This window comes from Mustela lutreola, chromosome X (assembly GCF_030435805.1).
Source record: "Mustela lutreola isolate mMusLut2 chromosome X, mMusLut2.pri, whole genome shotgun sequence".
NCBI lineage: Eukaryota > Metazoa > Chordata > Mammalia > Carnivora > Mustelidae > Mustela > Mustela lutreola.
Window position 1 is genome coordinate 20,228,497 of NC_081308.1, and position 14,360 is coordinate 20,242,856.

Here is a 14,360-nt window from a genome sequence, read left to right on the forward strand (position 1 = left end):
CTATAAATTTCTCTGCAAGGATTATGTTAGTTTCATCCCATTTGTTTTGGTATGTCATTGTACCTTTATTATTAGGCCCCTCTCCCATCAGTCGACCAGTGATGTGACTTCCATCACCATCGCTTAGTTTTGATTTTTCTAGAACTTCATATAAGTGGAGCCATACAGTATGTACTCTTTTGGATTTGGCTTTTTGTTCAGTGTAATGTTTTCAAGATTCATCCATGCTGTTGCATTATTAGTAGTTCTTTCCTTTGTATTGCTGAGAAGTATTCCATACTTTATCTGGTTTCCTGAGATGAGCATTTGGACTTTCAGTGTTACTATTTTTGAAAAGATTTATTTATTTATTTGAGAGAGAGAGAGAGAGAGCACGCAAGTGAGCAGGGGGGTAAGGGTAGAGGGAGCGAACCTTCAAGCCGACTCCCTGCTGAGCTCAGCCTGATTCGGGGCTTGATCCCAGGACCCATGAGAGATCATGACCTGAGCTGAAATCAGGTGTTGGACCCTTAACTGACTGAGCCACCCAGGTGTCCTGTTGAGGTTAGCTTTTGTTAGTAAAACTGTGAACATTCTTATTCTTGTGTTTTTGTGAACATGTCCTTTCATTTTTGGGGGATAAATACCTAGGGAGGGAATTTGCTGGTTTGTATCAGGAGTGGATGTTTAACTGAAAAGAAACTGCCAAATTATTTTCCTAAGTAGTTATACCGTGTTACACACCCCCATTAGCCATGACTGTAAGTCATTCCACATCATCTCGAACACTTGCTATTTTTATTCTTTCAAATTTTATATTTTAAATTCTTCTAAATTTTGGTCACGCAAGGCTTTGTTACTGATTGTACTCATAAGCAGCCTTTTTTAAAAAAAATATGGCACACTTCACGAATTTGCATGTCATCCTTGCACAAGGGCCATGCTAATTTTCTCGATATCGTTCCAATTTTAGTATATGTGCTGCCCAAGCGAGCACACAAACAGCCTTTTTAAAAGAATGGCTTTGAATTATTTCACATTGATTTAATCTAACCAGTGATTAGTCAACAATTTTATATAGGACTTAATAACTTAATGTGTGGTTCTTCATATATAAGGCTTATATGATTGACTGCTGGTAGATGTGGTTCTCCAACAGTAAAGGATGTAAAGTAATACGCTATCTCTCTGTATTGTTTTTCTCTGTTTCTTTGTACATGTGGCCGAAGATGTCTGTCCTCTTGCTCCTGATTTTACATGTCTTTTAATTCTGACTACATGTTTTGGGAGCTATTTTCCAGCCCCAGTTCTGTCTACCTAGAAGAGAAAATCTTTTTTTTTTTTTTAAAGATTTTATTTATTTATTTGACAGAGAGAAATCACAAGCAGGCAGAGAGGCAGGCAGAGAGAGAGAGAGGAGGAAGCAGGCTCCCCGCTGAGCAGAGAGCCCGATGCGGGACTCGATCCCAGGACCCTGAGATCATGACCTGAGCCGAAGGCAGCGGCTTAACCCACTGAGCCACCCAGGCGCCCCTAGAAGAGAGAATCTTAAAGGCTTGCTTAGGCCGGTGATATACCTGTTCCCATCAGCTGTGACCACAGGAGTGGGTTTACAGAGTACAAATACAGTTGCCAAGGATGGGTCTTTCTGTGGTAGTAGAGGATAATTGTCCAGAGAAGGTATTGGGTAGACATCCCCAAAAGGTAGTGACTACATTGGTTAAATAATATTCATGGGGCTCTGTCCTGCTACTGTGTCAGCCTTGTGATAATCGTCATGATCCAGCCTCCTGAGTCCCACTGTACTGGTTTGTTTATTTGAGCTCTCCAGTTTGGATTCCGGATATATAAGAGAATCATTTAAGAGTTGGAGTGGACCTTAAAGGTTACCTAAGAAATACTATACATGTAGCCAGTTTGTAGATTCTGTATCATTTTTCTGTGTAGTCTTCAAAATAGCTAGTGCCACACAGCTAGTGGTGGAAGAGCTGGGCATGGATTGTAAACTTCCTGACTCCAGATCCTTTCAGTTAACTTTTTATCTGACCTCTCTAGCTGTTATAAATAAATTGGAATTGTGTACCAAGATCTCTTTAATAGGTTTGCTATCATCGTCTGCTGTATTGGAAAACAATAGGTCCCTGTTACTATTTTAAGATTGTTCATTTGAAAATATTGATCTTTATAAAATCAGATACTTTGTAAAGGCTGGGTTATCAAAAGGCATTGAGTTGATATACTTGAAGGCAAGACGTTTATTTTTAATTCTGAACCTTTGAAGGGGCAAACATGCCTGGCTTTTCACTGTGGCCTGTTAATAGAATTAATAGAGCTTCAGAAACATGGTCTAATGCTTTCCTTGCTTTTTGCTTCTATAAATTTAGTATAAGACGACTGCTGGTTACTTTTCAAAAATCAGAAATTTGCTGATTTAGTATTTAGGGTTTTAGTTTTTATTGTAGAACATTTACAGAAATTGCCACAATTCTCCATAGTTGTAAAAGTTGTGTGGCATTTTGCTTGAGAGTACATTTGACTTAAAACTGTAGTTAGGTTGCATTTTTTTAAATCCTAGAGCTGTCACTGTTTTTATTTTAGAAGCAGTTTCTCCAAATATGTTGCTCCCCAATCTTGCTGAAGAGAGGAGTATATATAAAAATTGATCCCTTTAAATGACATCTACATTAATCAGTAATGAGAGGGGTGGAGATACTGGGAATGAGGCTGATGGAAGTGGGAGAAGAGGCCATTGTTGACTTGTTCTCTGCTTTTTCTTCTCCCACCCACATATTGTTGACCTATGCTTAAGCAGGAAAGTAGCTTTTCAAGATTTAATCATCACGTAAAGCTCCCACAAAATATTATTTTAGAAATCTCTTTTATGATAGTTTGATTTGTCTGAAATTTCTGTTGTGTGTTCATCAGGATGGAGAACAAGAACAGATTCCTGAGCTGCCAGACCCAAACTTAGAAATGGGCATTTTGCCCAGAGAGATCCGGAAGCTGGTAGAGAGGAGAAAACAAGTCAAACAACTAATGAAACAGCAAGACTTAAATCCAGACCTTGTTCTTCAGGTATATCTTTTCACTAAGAGACATCCAAATGACAGTCTCAGCTTTCAGACTTTGATTATCTGGGAATGATTTAAACATGATGCTGTGGGTAATTACATGGGCTTATTTTAAGTTTCTGGGCAGGAAACCATTAAAAAACCATTAGAATGCCTCAGAGTGGAAGATATCTCTGTCTGAAAAGCTGTATCTGAATAAAATCCTTCTGACTTCTGGGAGCTTTGGAATCTGTGTTGACTTGCTTCTAGAAGATCAGGGAATCATGGATCTGGGAGGATGGGTTGAGTGTGTTGACAGGTCTTTTTTTTTTTTCAGGGATGTTGAGGGTTTCTCCTTTTCTTTGGTGATATAAAAAGATTTCTAATGTAATGATTAAGCATCTACAAATATTGTTGCCTTTTGTCCTTGTGTGACCTGCAGTATGACATTCGACAGAAGGCTTTGAAGCTCACAGCAAACAGTATGTATGGCTGCCTGGGATTTTCCTACAGCAGATTTTACGCCAAACCACTGGCTGCTTTGGTGACATACAAAGGAAGGGAGGTAAATGATATAACATCTCTAAAGATGAGTTTATTTTTTAACTATGACCTGTTATAATCTGGGAGAGCCAAGTTTGTTGCCCAGTTATATAGATTCAAATGCCCCTTTCTTAGGACAAATTCGAGACAGATAGTTTTTTAAGTAAGGATGTGTTCATTCATCCATTGAGAGAGAGTGTTTATTGAGTGTCTACTCTATACCAGGTATTGTTATGGGGGTAGAGTGTTGTGCAAGACCTAAGATGCCCCTGCATCATGAGGGTCACATTTTTATGTAGAACAGGGGGTGTAGAGTGGCATGCAGTGGGGACTTGGGTTGGGGAGAGGGTAGTTTGGAAAAATAGACTGTAAATGAGTGATAAACACAAAAAATAAGAATATGATAGAAGTAAATGCTATTCAGATAATTAAATCAAGGTAGTGGGCTAGTTTAATGTTAAGATGGCTAGTTTAGATTGGTCAGGGAAGGGTTCTTTAGGAGGTGACATGAGTGACATAAGGGAGCTAGTTTGGTTGCTGATTTTATCAGGTTGGAGTGTGAGGGAAAGGAGGATATCGAGGAGGATGCCTCCATTTTAGTCCCACAGCCGGTTAGCTTATGGAGCCATTTACTAAGATGGAGAAATCTGGGAGAGAGGGATTAGGAGTTCTTTTTTGGCTTTGAGATTTGTAATAGATCTCTACGCCTATTAAGTAGTTTGATGTAGAAGTCCACAATTCCAGGAATAGTTGAGGAGTGAAGTTACGGATTGAGAATTGTTGGCTTTAGAAAGATGAGTCGGATACCAAACAGTTTTGAGATACTGTCAATTTGTAAACACTATAAGCTTTACCTGCTTTAACCCCACATGCTTGAATTTTTCTTAACTTGTAAAAGAGTAGTTATGTTAAATACCGGATTCCATTTCACTCCAGTAAACTATTGATTCCCCTCAGTAGATTTGAGACTACTCAGTCTTAAGGAAGTAGTTCATGGTTATGGGCAGAATATTAATTTTGAGGGTCTGAAGTCAGACCATTTTGCATAGGGGTTGGCAAAACCATGGCCCATGGACTAAATCCAGCCAGCCATCTATTTCTGTGAATACAGTTTTATTGGAACACAGCCATACTTATTTATGTTTTGCCTGTGGCTGCTTTTGCATTGCAATAGCAGAATTGAGTAGTCAGGGTCGAGACTTGCATGGCCTGCAAAGCCTAAAATATTAGCCATCTTTCCCATTTCAGCAAACATGTTTCCTGACCCCTCCTTTAGAGTCCAGACCAGCACTGTCTGGTGGAACTTGAGATGGTGAAAATGTTCTCTAGATAATGCAGTAGGCCCAAGTAGGTGAGTGAGCACTTGCTGTCTGGCTAGTGTCGACTTGTGGAGGAACTGGATTTTGAGTTTAATTTAATTATAATTAAAATAAATTTTAAAATTTATTTAAATTTATTTTAAATTTAATTATAATTAAAATAAATTTTAATTATCCACATGTGGCTAGTGGCTCCTGTATTGGTCAATGGCAGTCTGTCTGGCATGAAACAAACAGGATGTTCAGAGCCATTCTTCTCTTGACAGCCCTGTCTCACAGACTTGACTTAGGGCACAGTGAGGAAGGGCAAAACATGTATTAAACACCAGCAATATGTGAGAAGCTTCCAGATGAATTTTTTCCTTAAGAATTAATTGGTATAGTTCATAACATTCCCCCTTTTGCAGATAGGGAAGCTAAGACTCAAAGAGGTGAAGTATAGTAAGTAACTGTTTTGAATTGAAATCCATTTTTTTCCTGATTGTAAGGCTTCTACTACAGTAGGTTTGTCTGCCCCATCTCACCATGTCTTTCATGGCTGTGCTTCTAGCTTTATATTCTACCTCTTAGTCCTTGAAGGACATCTTTTTTGATACTCCTTTCAAGACACAGGCCCTTTTTTACATGGGAAGATACAGGGATTTTAGGGGCTAGTTGAAGTGAGGGAAGGATGTATTCAGTTTCTTAGGCTAAGTTTACTTAAAAATTATTTAAATTTTATTTCTGTGTATGTATCCAGTGGCTTCTGATAGAATACCATCTTATTTTTGTATTAGGAAATGCACTCACTATGCCCCAACTGGGTGATAATACATAGGTTGACTATTGAGATTGGATCAAGGTTACTCTTAAGTTTCTCACGAGAGGCAATAGTTGACAATTTACTCCCTTGGAGAGTGCCTCTTGCTGTTGGGAAATCCCTGTTGTTACATTTTCTGCATTGGCTCAGAAATCCACAAGCTTAAAAGGGCACTGTTGATAATGATAAGCCCCAAATTTGTCCAGCGATCTCCCCGACTCCCCTAATCCATTGTATTTTAAGGGCAGTATTTTTGTTTAGCTTGATCTTTAATAGGGTCTTTAAACTCGATTTTTATTTTTCTTGTTGTATAAAATATAGCAGTAACAAATCTTAGTAAACTATAAAAAAATCCCCTCTGCTCTCTACTGAAAGGCAAAGAGTTTCAAACAAATATAGAAATAATCGTATGTGATTTAAATTTTTGGTTTCTCATTTCCCCCTTGTCTCTTTCCCCTTTGCTCCTTCTCACAAATAAAAAAATATATATATAACAACTGCGGAAAGTCGGCCTTGAAAGTAATGTGAGGTTAATGAGAAATAATAATTACCCAGTTGCTCCCTGGAAATCTTTTCTAGAAGAAGATTCACAACCACCTACAGAAATTATTTCCTAAAATAAAACTGATTGTTAAAGTATTGGTGATAATTATTAGCACAGGTGGATAGAAATATTCTCTGTGGTAGTTGATCTTTGGGTTTACTAGCATTTTCCATATATACTATTAGGCCTTTGTGATTTCAAACGTTTCTTGATTATTAAAGAGATACGAGGGGTGAAGTATAAAATGAGAGTCAGTTGGCTGAAATTTGGAATACCTTTGTAACTGATCACAGTTGTCTTTTTTGTAAGAAGATGGAATGGACAAAATAATTCAGTAACCTGAAGATCTTAGAAGTTGTTTGCTTTTCAAGTTGTTGTAGGATCAATTAGATTAAGGTTCAAGTGGCAATGAATGAGAAGGAGATGTGGTAGCATGTCATCTGAAAAGATTATAAAATTTTACATTTGAATATGGATTAATACACAGTCTGGGGAGGCTGTAAGCCCCACTCCCTTCTTGTTTTTAAGTCTATTTTGTGTGTGCTCAGTTTTGTTGGAATCATGCAGTTTTGGCTCTGGTGACCTAATAATTTCTGTAATCAAATGTATTATGGCTGCTAGAGTACTCAGGGTAATTACTAATTGTACTTTCATAAACAGGTTTATAATAAAAATGCTAATAGTTGTGTCAAATGGATATCAATATTGTCTTTTCCCAGGTGTGATCTTTTCACACTTTAAGCTCTTCTATGATTTTTAATTGCTCGGTGGTAGAGGAATTAGTTAATGGTTAAAGAATTGTATGAGAGACCTCATAGCGTGCAAGTTATTTAAAAATAATGAAGTCAGTGTTTCCAGAGAAGTAATATGGAAACTTAAGTTTATAGACACTCAAAAGTGAATCAGTATAAATATCGCCTGTACTTGTGTTTGTTCTCAATGTATGTATAGAGAGACCAAAAAAGATGCTAGGCAAGTTGATAGCACTACATAGACTTCGATTTTAAACCACCCAGACAACGGATTGGGTTGTCAAGTGACTGGTGTAGTAATTGAAGTGATTGTTCACTAGATGGCGATAGACACCCTGAGATCATTAATCAATTAAGGGTTTTATTCTCTGAACAATAGTGAAGGCCATTTAGTGACAGAAATCTGTCCAAATTTTCGACTTTGATTAATTTTGAAACTGTTAAAGGCTAACACTGGACCAAAGGATTGTAATAGTCTAATCTGTTTAGTGTTAAATATGGTGATTTTCTTGAACAAAGTTTTTATTGATAAGAACAATCACTGTGTGTGTCATAGCAAGCAAATTCTTTTATCACATAGCTAAATTCATATATCTGGCTGTGAAACTACAGTGCATGACTTGGTCACAGTATCAGGCTAACTGAAAGAGAATTGAAATGATTCTGATAGATAATTTGGATTTTTTATAAAGGGATTTTAAACTTAGTCTTTACTTATAAGCATACTTATTGCATAATCCTTAGTGTAATGGTAATATTTGTCTTTATGGAATAATTAGTACTGCAGTCTGTTATTTCTGTGCTCTTGATAAAATGATTTTTGGCCTGGATTTCTGGTTGTGTTTTAAAGTGAACGTATGCTCTCTTATTTGTGTGTAGAGCCCATGTGTTGTTAGTTTCTCACCCTGCAGGCTGACATGAGTCTTTGCCAACCAGTTGTAGACTGCCTAGCTTTCACTGGTGTTCAGAGCTGAAACTAGTGCACTTAGAAAATTTATCCAAATCATTGCATGAAAATATTGCAGTCTAGGCAGGCCTTCCTGGGAATTTTTTGGCATTGTGCTTGCACTTGTCAGAAGCCCTTCAGAATGGGCCCAAGAGGAGGCCTCTGTTGGTGTCCGTGGTGAAAGAGAATGAATGCATATGGAGAATCTTATAATTAAGTGCTAAGGGAGACTTTCATCTTTATCTGGAAATAAGAGAAAATTTCACTTTTCCAGTCTTTTTTTCTTAGAAAGCGTAGTTTTTAAAAGATAATTAAAAGCAGCAAATTACTATAGAGATATCTAAAGACTGGTTCCCCGTACCCTCTCTCATTTCTTTCTCTTCCTCAAAGGTAACTGCTCTCTCGGGGTTCATATTGTGCTTTTTGCCTATGGTTTTTTGCTTTTACAACAACTGATTCTCTCTTCCTGTGGTATATTAGAAGTTTTTACCATGTATGTGTCATGCTATGCATATTTCTTTGCTGAAAAAAAAAAGCAGAGGAGGAAAAGTAGGGGAAAAACCCTAGTTTATATTCTACTTTTTAAGGATATCCATGTTGGTGCATTTTTAGATTTGACTTACTGATATTACCTCTTGTGTAGTATTTCAGTGAATCAGTAGAGCACAGGGAATTTTTTGTTCTCCCACTGTCCACGTTTTTAGGTTTCCAAGTATTCCCTGTATTTTTTTTCCCTAGATAAATAGTGCTACAGTATAATGTCACATGTGTAAGAGTTTCTCTCCTATATTACCAAGAGTGGAACTTGCATACCCACAAGCACTCTGACATTTTATTGATAACAGCAATCATTTAATTTATCACAGCAAGCTAATTCTTTCAAATAGCCAAATTCATATCTGTGTCTGTAGGACCATCAGACTTGACTCCCTCAGCCATGGTATCTGTGGTTAATCTGAAGAGAATTGGAAATGATTTCTTTTTATTTTATTTATTTATTTGATAGATCATAAGTAGGCAGAGAGGCAGGCAGAGAGAGAGGAAGGGAAGCAGGCTCCCTGCTGAGCAGAGAGCCCGATGCGGGACTTGATCCCAGGACCCTGAGATCATGACCTGAGTCGAAGGCAGAGGCTTTAACCCACTTCACCACCCAGGCACCCCCGGAAATGACTTTGACATGCAGTTTTGCCTCTTTGAATTTGTTGTTTCTTTTGAGGGATTTTAAGCTCACTGTAAACTTGTATACATACTCCTTGTGTAATCCTTAGTGTTTCATATCCTTGCTAGCCCTTTTTTTTCTCAGAATTTGTAGTTTTCGCCAGATGAGTCTGAAATGGTATCTCATAGTGCTTTTAATTTGCGTTTCTAGAGTACTAGTTAGGTTGAGCAGCTTTTCATTTGTTTGAACTCTTCAGTTCTCGTGCCTGATTTGCCTGTATGTATATATGTACCCCCTTTCTTTGGGTCGTATGTCTCTTGCTATTTCTTCTTAGATTTTCAAAGGCTAATCCTTGTTTGGTCATTTGTGTTGCAAATATTTTTTAGTCTCTGGCTTTTCCTTTAACTTTATTTGTGGTCTTTGAATGTGTAAAGGTTATTTTTTTTTATTTTAATGGCATACAATTTGATTTTTCTTTTCTTAAGAAACCTGATATGAGGAAGTGGTGATGCAACATGGAGGCTTAAGTGGGTAGAAGAATAAATGAAACAAGATGGGATTGGGAGGGAGACAAACCATAAGTGACTCTTAATCTCACAAAACAAACTGAGGGTTGCCGGGGGGAGGGGGTTGGGGAGAAGGGGGTGGGATTATGGACATTGGGGAGGGTATGTGATTTGGTGAGTGCTGTGAAGTGTGTAAACCTGGTGATTCACAGACCTGGGGATAAAAATATATGTATATAAAAAATATATGTTTATAAAAAATAAAAAATAAAATGGATGCATGAAAAAAAAAAAAAAAAAAAAAAAAAAAAAAAAAAAAAAAGAAATCTTTTCCCTCCTCCAGTGATGCAGAGTGCCTAGCTTTCAGTTTTTTTTTTTCTTATTTAGATCTTTAATCCTTCTAGAAATTATTTTTTAGGGATGCTATAAGTTAGGAACCTAATTGTATTTATCTGTGCTTCCTTATGGAGTTGTTGAACCTGTTCCTCTATTCTAGAGATCAGCAGCTGTGACCCATGGGCTAACTCTGATCCACTGCTTGTTTTTTGTAAATAACATTTTATTGGGCCTGCATTGGTGTTAAGCACAGCAGAGTTGAGTAGCTGCCACAGAAACTAATGACCTACAAAGCTTAAAATACATACTTTATGGTCTTTTACAGAAAAAAAGTTTGTGAACCGCTGATCTAAAAGAGAGTCATGAATAATAGGAAAGTCACTCTCCTTTTTAACTCTCTCAGTCATAGTAGATGAAAATAGAAGTGATTATAGTAAAGGTAGTAAAAAGGAAGGAAAGTGATCTTTTGGACATATAGAATATTTAAAGTTCTCTTTGGCTTAGATTTTCTTTCATAGGAGAACTTCTGTCAATCCAAGTGGAATGCAGGAGAGGTCTGTGAATTCTCTGAGGTTGTATGCAACATTTTGTGTGTCTTTGTACATGTGTACACATTTTGTGGGGAGAGGGTTTATGACATTTAAGAGTTCTCAAAGGGGAACCTGATGCCAAGAGGATGAAGAGCTGCTGGTTTTCAACATTTCCTTCCTGCCTTCTTCTGTAGGTTGAAGGGAAACTTTTGCCCTAAAAATGTATGCTTTTGTCACCTAAAACATGGCACTGTGAAGAATTTTCTTGCCAGACCAGAGCCATGGAAACTGGGCGGTGGTGGGGAGGGGGGTAGGTAGGAGGGAAGGGTTCTACTTCTTTCTCCAGAATCCTCATAGCTACAGTTAAGACTACTTTTAACTTCAGCTGATCTAATAACATTTTGATCCCTCTCTCTCTCTCTGGCTGCCTCTCTGTCTACTTGTGATTTCTCTCTGTCAAATTAATAAATAAAATCTTTAAAAAAAAAAAAGAAAAGAATTTCTTTTAAGGCTGAGATGAAGGTTTAATATATTTTGGCAGAATGTATTTTATGTTAAAAAGAAGCAATATCCTTTTTCAGTGATTACAGACTTTATCTTTTGAATTTGTTTACATTATAAAATTCTAAGTCAGAGACACTTTTTATTCCCTTTTTATTGTATTTCAGGGGGACTTGGGTTCTAAATTCTTTGCAGTTTTTCAAAACTGGTAACACTATTCAGCGTTATTAATTCACACTAATTCAGAATCTGTGGTGATTCAAATGGAATGAGTTGAGATTCTTCATAGAATAAGTTAATACTTATTTTGGAGCCTCAGTTCTTTTCATATACCCTTAAATTCTGTAAAAACACCTGTTTCTGGTCAAGTAAGTAGCATCTTAACTGCAGATCTTTTATAGGGATGAACTTTGAGTAGTTAACATCAACATTTGCTTGTTCATTTCTCTGTATCCTTTCTGAAAGTCAATGGAAGTAGTGTTGGTAAATGTAAGAATAAGCACTAATTTGGCAATAACCCATGGAAGGCTGGTCTGAATTATGATAACATAGACATTCAGTAATTTGAGAGAAATACTATTACAAGAGATTTCAAGTATATAGAATAATTCATACTTTACTAACACATTGTTGCAATTATCAAATAAATAAGTGGGTTACATTTACGCCTGGTTTGAATTTAATACTTGAAAACACTGGCATATACTATTTCTTTCAAAATAGCCAAAACTTTAGATTTTTTGTTTGAATCTGAGTATAACTGACGCACAATGTTACTTTAGTTTCTGGTGTACAACATAGTGATTTCACAGTTTATATTTTATGCTGTGCTCACCACAAGTGTAGCTCCCAGTGTCACCACACAGTAAGGTACGGGTATAATAGGTAGAGCATAGGGAATACGGTCAGTGCTATTTTAATAGCGCTGTATGATGACAGATGGTAACAGAACTTTAGACTTCTTTTTTTTTTTAAGCTTTTATTTATTTATTTGACAGAGAGAGATCATAAGCAGGCAGAGGCACAGGCAGAGAGAGAGGAGGAAGCAGGCTCCCTGCTGAGCAGAGAGCCCGATGCGGGGCTTGATCCCAGGACCCTGAGATCATGACCTGAGCCGAAGGCAGTGGCTTAACACACTGAGCCCCCCAGGTGCCCCGAACTTTAGACTTCTAAAAATAAATTCAGAATGCCTATATCCTTCTTTCTTAGTAGTTGGAAACTAGTACCTCCAAAATGCCTGGACATCCATCTGTGTGTACTCTTATGGTGCCAAACATCAGAAGGTATGTGTAGGTTTAGGAGGACAGAAGGCGGTTGATGTTAGAGCTAGCTGGGAAGAGGGAGATGAAAGGGGTTAAGACCTGCCTGTGGAACAGGCTGGGGTCTGAGGACAAAGCTTCAACAAGGAGATACCAGTGGACTTTGTTCTTTATCGCATTTACATTGCCTGAGGTTTTGGGATGGTTGCCTCATCTTTGTCTTAGGTGTGCTTTGGAGAATCCAAGGAAAGCCCTGTTCATGCTGATCCTACGAGTGTTTGTCAAGAAGCAGCGCCCCGCCCCCTTCTCCTCACACATTGGCTACATCCCACCTCCGGGTACCAGCGGGGATAACAGGTGGTCCCGGGGCTGTGTGGGCTGGCCTCTCCCATGTTTTAGAATCTTCTCAGTACAAACCTGAAAAGTGCCAGGGTTTATTTATTTTTTTAAGGAAGGTTGAGCTTCGTTAGTCTCATTGTGAATTAACGCCTTTTTAAAAAACTTACACGTTGGGTGTTTTACTACTAGATTTCAGAATAGGTCTGCATAAATTAATATGATTACTTAAAATTTTTCTTTTACTAGCAAATAAAACAAAAGCCTACAGCCTTCCATGATTTCTCTATTCTCCAGTCTACACTTCCCTTCAGTTCGTGAGGGATCACTGTCTGTATGTTTTGATGTTCCACCTAGCACCTAACCCTATGCCTGACAAAGTGGGTGCTGTTTTGCTGTGACTCTGGGATCGTACTGGGGTAGTAGTGTCTGCAGTTGGGGGTCGGTGGTTGTGGAGGAGATGTACTTTTAAAAAATAAGATCTTGATATTTAAGCCTATTTTGAGTTTACAAGAATGGCTTGGATACTCAGAATAGGAAAAAGGGTACTTGTACTTTTTTACTAGGCACTCTTATTTGAGAAGGTGCGGATGGTATTTTCATCTATTAAGTTTTACCTGTTTAATTACTGAAACCACCGGGGATGTGGCTGAGGATGAAGAGATAAATGCTACAAGATTGACGTTGTGTCAGCTCTCCTGATCTCTGCTGAGACAGAGAGAGTTTCTTAACTCTAACTTGACTCACGTAAACGAGTCCTGGAAATCTCCTTTCTTCCCCAGCCCCCACCAGAAACAGCGACTTTCTTCTAAGCAAAACACAGTCCCGTTTCTACATATGTGAACATTTTATATAAACCTGTTTTGGTATATGTTTCTCTTTCACAAGTTGCGTGTTATTTGACAGGTGTTCTAAAGCTCCGTGCTTTGGCACAGAACCAAGATGACAGAGCAGTAATGATTTCGAAAGTGCCATTCCCTCCTTGTTAAGAGACAAAAAGAAAAGTGTGAAGTTATTAACCACTGTTCACCAGTGGCGTAGAAATTGACGTAAGGTTTAATTGTCTGGTTCTACAGTCAGTCTGCGTAGGTAATTTCCTGGATAATACTACTCTTAAGGAAAGGGGAAAATACTGTATAACTTTATTTTTTTCTCCCACATCCTTTCTCCCTCCTCTTTTCACAAATTGCAGATATCTATGGATTAAAGAGAAAGGATCACTGCTAACCGAAATATTGATCTTTTCTCCAGTTGGCCCTTTCCTCATCTGCCCAGGTAATAGATTTATGGGTGACAAGGTCGTGCTTGGCAGTCTTGCAGGTTTCCCATCCCCCAGATGGTTCAGCTGCCCCAGTGTTTGAACCTGATGGTGTACAAGATGTCACTGCACAGCCTCCTTGCCTGAGCCGTGCTGGGTACATTTATTGCTAATTGGAAGAACCTGCTTTCAGCAGCCTGTACCGTCTGGTGGCTTGAGCATACTTTTCACAGCCGTACAGTCAGACCCTTTAGAGACACTTCCATCTGAAATTTAAAAACAAAACAAGCTGGTTGGGTTTTTTTTTATAGCTCAGGCTTGGTTAACTGAGGGAAGACTAATAGAATTAGTGCCTTCTGTTTGTCTTTCATCCTTTCAGTAGTCCGTGTGAGCCTGTGTCAATTTGCCATATTGTAAATACTGTGTTAAATTACAGTGAGCTGAGTTTGGTAAGTTGTGGGAGTTTGGGAAGGCGGGGAGAAGAATGGCTTTATGTATGTGTTTGTGTTGAGAAGCTGTTTGATTTTAAGCCAGGGATTCCTG

The 14,360-nt window shown here is 38.1% G+C and overlaps 1 protein-coding gene and 1 non-coding gene across 3 annotated transcripts in view; one reads left to right on the forward strand and one right to left on the reverse strand.

The window, feature by feature from the left end:
• The window catches only part of POLA1 (DNA polymerase alpha 1, catalytic subunit), a 305,904-nt gene that overhangs the window by 63,008 nt on the left and 228,536 nt on the right, over positions 1-14,360 (forward strand). For both annotated transcript variants that reach the window (XM_059157006.1, XM_059157005.1), the window contains exons 25-26: positions 2,905-3,054; positions 3,472-3,594. In XM_059157006.1, coding sequence (XP_059012989.1) covers positions 2,905-3,054; positions 3,472-3,594 — 273 coding nt within the window. The remainder of the gene's footprint in view (positions 1-2,904; positions 3,055-3,471; positions 3,595-14,360) is intronic.
• On the reverse strand, positions 870-976 carry LOC131822270 (U6 spliceosomal RNA). The gene has a single exon (XR_009350152.1). It is a non-coding gene; the product is annotated as a U6 spliceosomal RNA (small nuclear RNA).